We start from the raw sequence: 10114 nt of genomic DNA, 5'->3' as shown, positions 1-10114 counted from the left end.
TCTTTGATGGCGCGACCATGGTAGGATGTGTGTATCCATGTCTCAGAGGATGATCCTATTCCTATTGACCTATGAAACACACATTCTATTCCAGTTCTCACATCTATGGTTCGATTAACGTGCGACAAATGTTTGAAAATTTCATATCAAATAACATCATATCCAGAAAACAACGCATAAACATCAAGTCTAAAGAATTAAGAAATCAAATCAGTCACTTACCAGACAATGACATCTAAATTTAATGTGTACCTTCATCAACCAATATCTTAAAATGAATACAATCACAAAATTATAAGAACAATGTCTTGTTTTTTTTGGTTAGTATAGGTCAGATTGATTAACTGTTGTAAGTTGAAACTCCATCTGGGTGGTTTACCCACAAACACTTTTTGTACTTGTATTATTCTAAAAGCATAAGATTTCTAATTTGGATGTTATGATATTGAAATAGTCTCATTTTCTCTATAGCTGTTTTCTAATTTACCGTCTAACCTTACCCATTTCGACCCTTTTTTAAATAGTACTAAAAAATCAATTAAAGTAGATCAACTCAGTTATATTCCTTGAGCCAACATTCCTCTTCACAAGCACCCATACATTTCGCCACCTTTTCAAGTATACCTTATCTCTTTCCTACTAAACGAATCTTAACTTAATTTAACCACTACCCAATCCATATATTTTTTTCAGACCTAAATGTATTTAGTTAGCCTTCAATGGAAGGAAATACCTGCAAAGAGACAAATACACGACTTGAGAGTTTCCCAAATTGATAAGAGCTTTTCGAAACATAATCAAGTAAAATTTAAATAAAAATTTTTATATTCAGTGGCCTATATCCCAAGATTTGTTCCAAACCTATATTCTGTAGCAGCAATATCATACACACACAATTTTTACACATTCATTAAAAAGGTAAATTATTTACCCGTGTACGTGAGATTGGTTTGGTAATAAGTCTTAAAAGAAATATACCAGAGCTATTCTTGAAGGCAAAAATGTGATATATGAAACTCCATTATGTTAACTAACTACTCATGAACTTAATATATGTAGGGATCTTTCACTTCCTCATGTTGTTTGAATTTTTTTTCCCTATAATAGAACCAATGATTTCCTCATATTATATATGATCCTACATGATGCTTACGAAGGTATAGTAAAATTTATCCATACCTTTGGTTCATGGCTCTAAATCCAGACTCCAAATCCACATTTTACACATTCATAATCAATCATTAACAAAATGGAGTTAACAGCACTAACTCTAGAGTAAGGTCAAGGGAAATTAAAAAAAAATAAAACTTTTCAAACCCCACTATACATGCAAGTATAAAGTGTCTAACTTTTTCGCATTTTCAAAAGCAAGTGTGGGTTGAAGAACTACACAATAAGGCAACCGCGGGAGGTTTAGTTGCATCAGTAATTGAGGAAGTGCGTCCAAATTGGATGACTCCTTTGGAAAATTATTTGCGTAATCAAACACTCCTAGAGGATAAAAAAGAAGCGTTTAGTGCGAATCAGGACTCCAATGTATACGATTGAAAATAATGTTTTATATCGCAAATCATACATGGGTCCGCTAATGAGATGCGTTAGACCAGATGAGGCTGAAATCATTATCAACGAAGTGCATAATGGTTCATGTGCACTTCATTCAGGATACAAAACAATTGCGGCTAAAATCATGCTAATGGGTTATATTTGGCCGACGATGTATCGGGATGTGACAAAGGTAGTGAAGCAAAGTAAAAGTTGTCAACGACATTCGCCACAAAACAGAAAACCAAGGCATGACATGATTCCTATTACGTCATCCTGGCCTTTTTACAAGTGGGCGATTGATATTGTGGGACCATTGCTCCATTCATATCCAAAAGAATTTTGGTCACTAAAACGCTAATCTTGGTTAATCACACCTAATGACACCTTAATGACGATTTAGCCTTGATTAAGGATAACACATAAGTGTTACGGGGAAAATATGTGCATCTAAAATGTATCTAGACATACTTAGGATGGTTATCAAGTCCCAACCAAGAGTTGCTCTTTCCTTGTACATGTATTGGACATTAATGTATATTTATACATTAATCTTGCAAATGGCACTTTGCAAGTAAAACTTACATAATTTTGGTTCAATGCTATGTCATCACTATATGTTTAATCCTAGATTAATTAGTGATCTCTTGCTAGTCATTATATGAATATTACTTGACTACTTGCTATTAATACATGAGTATTATTTGACTATGTGCTAAATGTTAATTTGCTAGTAGTAACTTAATATATATGTATGAACCTTGTCATGCTTTGTGCTACAAGTTGGAAAACCATCAACTTGTATTTGGCCTACTTCAATATATGCTTATGCTACTTGGATAACAACTAAAGTGTCATAATCTAGTGATCTTAAAAGGATAAAGAATTATTAACACACATATGAAATTTGCTTAAATCTTGAAACAAGTTTAAGATTGGTTTAGTCTTGTTTAACCTAATGTCTTACAACATGCTTAATTGATATTACGTGTTTCACTTGTTAAGACATTATGAACTCACTTAATTAATCCACAAACAAGATTAAAGATGAATATTAATGTGCTTTGTGATTAAGTGGGTTATTGTCATCAATGACATGTTGACCAACCAATAGGACTTTACCAAATGTGTTAATTACAAACAAAAGAATATGACAAAACTGAGATTGCCTCAAATGATTATTATGACTTGTATCTAAGAATGTTAAACTTACCACTTTGAACATGACAAGTCACTATTAAGGCAATACATCCATGATAAATGAACACTTTATGCATATAGTACTTGTATAGGATGTTGGATATCTTTTGCAGGTAATAAATGAAGTATAAAGAGTCCAAAGATTTAAGTTCAAAACTGATTCAAACGGCTATACAACGAATAAGTGTTTTGGACTGGACCGTGTGCGGTCGACCCACAGTCGACCGTGGTCACAGCCGCAACAACAACTACTTTTTTTTATCTCTCCATATAAATAGAAAGACTTGGAGAACTTTGAAGGCTTGACCTCTTGCATGTTTCAACTCAACATCATCAGAGAATCACAAGATCATAATTCATATACATGTGTTTGTGATTAGCAAGAGAAGTTCTATAATCTCATAGATTTTAGAAGGGGTTGTAAACTTACTTTCAAATTACTATATTTGTGAATTTACTTAGTGTTGTATTATCCTTAGAATTGTCTTATGATTGTCATCACTAGAGAGGGTGAGTCTTGTACTTTGTAACTAGAAGCATATGCTAACTTAGCTATCATCTTCCTTAACGGGAACTAAGAAGTTTATTAATTCCATTGGAGATTAATATTTGTCCAAGGTGAAGACGAGTTGATCTAAGTTAGAGGTAATCTTTCGAAGGGATAGAAAGAGTAGGTTTGTTGTCTATGAAGGAGTGCAAGACCTGTAAATCGAATATCCACCGAATTTGGAGAAAGAGGCTTAGTGAAGCTAAACTCTCGATTAGTGAATCGGGGAGTGGATTAAGGTGTATTAGTTAACATCCACCTGAACCAATGTAAATCCTTGTGTTTATGTTCTTTACTTTACATTCTGCATTACTACAAACATAAACACTACACACATTGGGTTTGAGTTGATTAAATTGATCATTGATTGTTCAAATCTTTGATTAAGTTGATCATGGATTGTTCAAATCTTGTTGATCATCTGAAAAATTTTAAAAATCGTATTAAGTAACCATTCACCCCCTCTAGTTACTTACAAAGTATTTTTGAATGATTTCAACAATAACTTTGTCTTCTGTTAACACCTATTTCCTTATGAGGTAAGGCTTAGTATGTCAACAAGAGACTAGAAGTGATCTAGCTTTTAGGAGGGCGGAGTGTTGCCGATTGATTTTTACCCTCGGGAAATAATCCCTGCAGACCCGGTTCACAAGTGTAGAAACTTGTGGGGTGACTTAATCAATCTGTCGTCCGTAGAGCATAAGAGTGCTAGCCGGATGACTTCTAGTGAGAGAAGGTAGAGAGAAAGAGAAGTGAAGTCTTAGCTCTCAAAGTTGTCAGAATATCTGAACTTGTGTAAAATGACGACCCAAGGGGTCTATTTATAGTGTCAGATCTACCAGATTTGTTTGGGGACACGTGTCGAATGATGATACGTTCTGTTACATGTGCTCCGAAATTTATGCTAAATGCGGCGCTCTCCGGCCAGGGCTTATGCGCTAGGCGGCCTTCAGGGCTTACGCATGACGGAGCAGCCTGTACAGCGGAGAACGCTAGACGGACAATCTCCACAAAACTGTTGTTTCCAGCCTTCCTGATGCTATTTTTATGCAACTATTATGCCTTTTATGTGTGTATACGATAGGATACACCATTATCTTCGGAGTCGGATTAAAGAATAATATTGTACGAATCCATATGTATCAAAATGTGTGAAATTTGAATGTATTTGTATGTTATTTCTATATGAAAAATGAATTAAGATATACGGGTATTTTATGATGAAATAAGTTGATTTTTTTTTTTCAAATATGAAACGGTAATATTACCGTTTGAAAACGGTCAAAAGCATCCAACCAAAATATAGGGATGGCGCCTGCGGGTAACGGGTACGGGTTCTATATACCCGCGACCCGCCCGTCGAGTTTCTTTTTTGCACGTTGAGACCCGTTACCCGCCCATGGGTAAAAAGTTTTCGCCAATGCCCATGACCCGCGGATACCCGTGACCCGCGGGTAACCCGTGGGTAAAAATAATATACAACTTTTTACTAGAAAATCCAAATAATTTTATAAATAATAAAGTCATATGTACAAGCTATATGTATAATGACGTGAAAATTAAGTTTTTTACTTGTATATAATATTATATTTTTAATCATTATTCAAATACTAGTAAAATAACTTTTGAATTTAATAATTGTAAGTATTAATCAGTGGGTAAATTAAGAAAAGTCTCATGTATTCACGGGTCGGGTTTTACCCGCGATGGGTAGTATATACCCGCGACCCGCCCGCGACCCGTCGGCAGGTCTAAATTTTTACTCGTATACCATACCCGCGGGTAAGATTTAATGATTTTACCCGCCCATCGCGGATCGGGTACCCGCGGGCCACGGGTTCTTCTTACCCATTGCCATCCCTACAACCATAGTGCGCCATATATCCCTCACGTCTTTTTTTTTTTCATCACATGCCTAACTTGACGCCCGCCGGCGTAAGCCCTAATGATGCGTCAGAGGGCGTTAAATTTGCCAAATCATCATCAATTTGGAGAGGGGACGCCGCATTATTTTTGGTATAAGTGCGACATAACATTGATAAATGACCGTAGCCTGTAGACAAACATTATCAACTAGAGATGTACTTACACACCGCAAAACAACTTTTAGCATAAAAAAAGGTAGGAAAAGTGTTGCTCCGTACTATATAGCATAAACGCCAACTGTTTCGGTTATAATAGTGTACCCTCACCAGTAATAATCATAGAATACGTAGAGTATATATAATATATATAATTATAATATAAAGATGTAAGATAACCGCGCAGTTTATAACCTTAAGAAATCCGTACATGTTCATCACATACACGTTTGTTTGTTGAGCTCCATTAAGCAGAAGACGCTAGAACCGGTAATATCAAGCATTGTTGATCATTGTGTAACTGGTATTAACTTCTTAACCAAAACATACATAGCAACACGTGGGCTTCGATAATCCGGATGCCAACCTGATTGATCAACACGACCGATGATGAAATACTCCATTGCTGCTTCCATGAAGTACTCAAGGACAGCATCTGCTCAACAAATAGCTTTCTTTAATTCTCAAGTCGTACAAAAACAAACACAAAATTATTATAATTATTATTACCATTTCGAAGTTCTCCAGCCAGAATGATTGTAGTTTCAGTCCCACTGAGTTCTACTAAGGTGTTTATCAAATCCGTCACCGCTTCTTCACTATAGATTACATCCGATCCAATCACTAGTAGATTCATAAACCATCAAATAATGAGACAATTTGGTTGGTTGACAAATAATCGATAAAATAAAAAGAACAAAAACTTGGGTGAGTTTAGATCTGAACCGATTTCATTATTTGGTACAGATTTATTTCACCAATTTGGGGGCAAAACTTTAACTCGAATATACACATGTATAAGCATATAGGTCGAAATTCCACTATCATAGTGGAAAAATTAAGCATGAACAAAGAGAGGCAAACTAAACACGGGTCTAGCTGTCAATTCAAATATCACGAAAATAATTTATTTAAGACATACAAACGCAAACACAAATACACATACAAATGTGTAAGCATTCTAACAGGGCACAATCATCACAAGTATGCTATCCTCTCTCATTAGTCATATGTTAGAACTTCACCAAATACCAGCCAAAAAACATTGTCAATTATATGGTGACCATGAATTAAGGGATGTATAAACACTGTAAACTTCACAAGAAAACACTAAAATAAATGTTGTAAAATATCGACAGAATAATTTTGATTTTGTGACAAGGTAAAGAGAAATTACCTAAATCTGGTAAAGGTTGAAACAATTGTGGGTCTGAACGATCACCCCAAGTGAGCTCATTAACTGTTGCAGAACCTCGCACATCTCCAAACAAATTATCTTCAACATTCTTTTTTAGAAGTCTTAATCTATCTGGCATATCTGTAACGATAACTTGAGAACCTAAAAGAGCTGCAATACAACTGAAAGAATAATATCAGAAAATATAATTTTTAAAATAGAAAATCAAACAAATTTTTTTTAAAAAAAAAAGAACATTACCCAACTAAACCACAGCCTGCACCTAATTCAATAACCTTCTTGCCTTGAAGAACGAGTAATCCCGTTTCCACCGCATTCTCTAAAAATTTACCAAGTACAATTCCACTGTCCCACATAACTGATCCAGTTACTCCAGGTTGACCCTGTAAAATAGTTTATAACTCCACATTATTTGACTATCAAGTGCGAAAGACACTTTTTTATATAACAGTAAAAATGTAATGTTTATACTTAATATGATCTAGTCCATTTACGATTTTACAACTTGTACATACATTTACGAGTTCTAAGAGTCAATTCGTAATGTTTATACTTCATATATGAACAAATAGCTGTACAACGAACGTAAAAGTATGCATACAAACTCAAAGTCCAAAATCATTGAAATCTACATGAATCTATAATCTATAATATAATATAAATATAAAAAAAGAAATGCATAACAACCACTTCCCACCTCATAAAATACTACTCATTGAATTCGGAGTGAATATTATCTAGTGCTTAAAGGACATGAGGGATGGTCTATATCACATACGAAAAACACACTATTTTTAAGCTGATGCAGTATCACTTGAATCGAAACACTTTTTAATGTATGAGTTCCTAATAGTCACACAACACACCATACATCCTCTTATTTTTATGAACAAGGGATTATGCTAAACACACCGATGATGCATATATATCACATACGGCCCCCCTCTCCTCTCTAGCCGACGATTGATCTCGACATCTATATATCTAACAGGGATTTGCACCCAGATAGTTTAACTAGCATGTTAATTACAACACAAAATGAATAACCATCAAGAAAAGTGCAAACAGTAAGTAATAGAAGTACCAAAGAAGAAGGGGACTGAGAGATGTTGATAGAACGACCGCAAGCATCGAGTGAGAGAATTAGGGAAGATTGAGAAACAAAAGCATTTGGTTTGGAGAAAATTGGTTGTTGAAGTCCCCAAAGAAGCATCGTTTCATCTGATGCATCTCCCTTCACCATCCTTACTTTCCCTTTGTAACTTCCTATTCCACCCTCAACCATCTCTTCATCTTCATCATCTTCTTCTGATTCATCTTCTAATTCCTTCCGGTTGATTTCTTCTTCCACTTCACAGTTGCCACCGGACATTATTATAGCCGCCCTTCACTCGCTCTTTTGGTGCACAACCCTCCAATGATACTTATTCCTTTCTTTTTTTTACCAAATATTGAAGGAAAAAAAAAAAAAAAAAAATTTCCTTCCAAAATACTTTTTTCTTCCTTTTTTATTTATTATTATTATTATTATTATTATTATTATTATTATTATTATTATTATTATTATGTATATGGTTATGGTTATTATTATTACTAGAAAAAAAATTCGACCGCGCGTTGCTGCGGTTGTATTCGACGCGCGGTCGAATTTGAATATACATTGTTTGTACCTAATATATATCTAGTAAGTTGGGTTGTTTGTTGGACGTGTATGTATATGTATGTAATATAGTCCGAAATATTTAGTGTTTTTTTAACGATGTTGGTTTCGCGTATAGTTAGTCGCGTTGTGTTCGTAAAATTATTTCGAGTTAAACGGTGGTATCGGAAAATTTTAACTCGCACCGAGCGAGAATATAGAGCCCGTTATCTAGTGTTTTTTTAACGATGTCCGTTTCGCGCATAGTTAGGCCCGTTGTGTTCATTAGATTTTTTCGAGTTGAACGGTGGTCTCGAAAAAATTTAACTCGCACCGAGCAAGAAGATATGACCCGTTAAAAATTCGGGTGGAATTAGTTTCTTTTATTTTAATAAAATTGTATATTTACGTTTTTTATCCCTGAAAAAGTGTAAAGTTGAGGTGTCGTTGTGTAAATTGAGTCAAAGTTGAGGGACCGTTTGTAGCGTGAACGCTGTTAACACCTATTTTCTTATGAGGTAAGGCTTAGTATGTCAACAAGAAACTAGAAGTGATCTAGCTTTTAGGAGGGCGGAGTGTTGCCGATTGATTTTTACCCTCGGAAAATAATCCCTGCAGACCCGGTACCCAAGTGTAGAAACTTGTGGGGTGGCTTAATCAATCTGTCGTCCGTTGAGCGTAAGAGTGCTAGCCGGATGACTTCTAGTGAGAGAAAGTAGAGAGAGAAAAAGAAATGAAGTCTCAGCTCTCAAAGTTGTCAGAATATCTGAACTTGTGTAAAATAACGACCCAAGGGGTCTATTTATAGTGTCAGATCTACCAGATTTGTTTGGGGACACGTGTCAAATGATGATACGTTCTGTTACATGTGCTCCGAAATTTATGCTAAATGCGGCGCTCTCCGGCCAGGTCTTATGCGCTAGGCGGCCTTCAGGGCTTACGCATGACGGAGCAGCCTGTACAGAGGAGAACGCTGGACGGATAATCTCCACAAAACTGTTGTTTCCAGCCTTCCTGATGCTATATTTATGCAACTATTATGCCTTTTATGTGTGTATACGATAGGATACACCATTAAGTCCCCCCAGTTTAAGGACTTAAGCATTTGAAAAATGATTAAGTTGTTAAACTTTTGATAACGCATGCCAAACCAGCCTGTTCATTGCCCACTTGCATCGGGGAAAACATTTTAGGCATTAAATGCAGACGAATTTTACTGACACTGTTATGATTGTCTTCTTACGGCTGAGATCATCCACGCGCCTCCAGTTGTAAAAAGTATTATTTCGTACCCTTCGTTTAAACTCGCCCATACACGTGTCTCAATCATGACCATAAAAATTGCACCGATGAACCCTTATAAAAACCGTCATAACCCTGTTACCATCACTTTTTTACCTTTGCCAAGATCCAAAAAGCATATTTCTCCCAAATCTTCATCTCCTTCTTCAATCTTCAACTTTTTAAGGTTTACCGTCTTCCAAGGTCAGTACACTTCATCTTACTGCTATTTTCTTCTTGTTGATATCTGTTACTGTATTATCATGGCTTCTTCACGGAGTACTGGCCAAGAACACGCCAAGCCTTCTTCATCAAATACTGCTAACATTCCAGAAGTTAGCACGATGGCTTCATCATTGACTACTGAATATTTAGATGGATTAAAGATTGCCTTTCGCCATCTCAATCAATACAACCCTGTTCTTCCCACTATCGGACAAACTGCTGACAATCCTCCTGAGGGAAAAATTACTTAATACGCTTTACAAATTACCCACGGCAACCTCAGTGTTCCCCTTACTAACTTTCTTCTTCGCCTTCTTAGATATTACGGGGCCTGTCTTACTCAGATACATCCCCATGGTCTTCAAAAAATCATCCTTTTTGAAATGTACTGCAATGCT

The 10114-nt window shown here is 35.8% G+C and overlaps 1 protein-coding gene across 1 annotated transcript; it reads right to left on the bottom strand.

The window, feature by feature from the left end:
* Window positions 1–5381: 5381 nt before the first annotated feature.
* On the bottom strand, window positions 5382–7989 carry LOC139891787 (uncharacterized). Its single transcript, XM_071874766.1, has 5 exons — window positions 7656–7989; window positions 6812–6954; window positions 6551–6732; window positions 5884–5997; window positions 5382–5809 (listed from the first exon to the last, which is right to left on the bottom strand). The coding sequence occupies exons 1-5, from the start codon at window positions 7941–7943 to the stop codon at window positions 5664–5666; spliced, it is 873 nt and encodes a 290-aa protein (XP_071730867.1). The 5' UTR covers window positions 7944–7989; the 3' UTR covers window positions 5382–5663.
* Window positions 7990–10114: the final 2125 nt, after the last annotated feature.

This window comes from Rutidosis leptorrhynchoides, chromosome 2, assembly GCF_046630445.1.
Source record: "Rutidosis leptorrhynchoides isolate AG116_Rl617_1_P2 chromosome 2, CSIRO_AGI_Rlap_v1, whole genome shotgun sequence".
Classification (NCBI taxonomy): Eukaryota; Viridiplantae; Streptophyta; class Magnoliopsida; order Asterales; family Asteraceae; genus Rutidosis; species Rutidosis leptorrhynchoides.
Note: the sequence above shows the minus strand (reverse complement) of the source record. Positions and strands in the feature narration are given on the sequence as shown.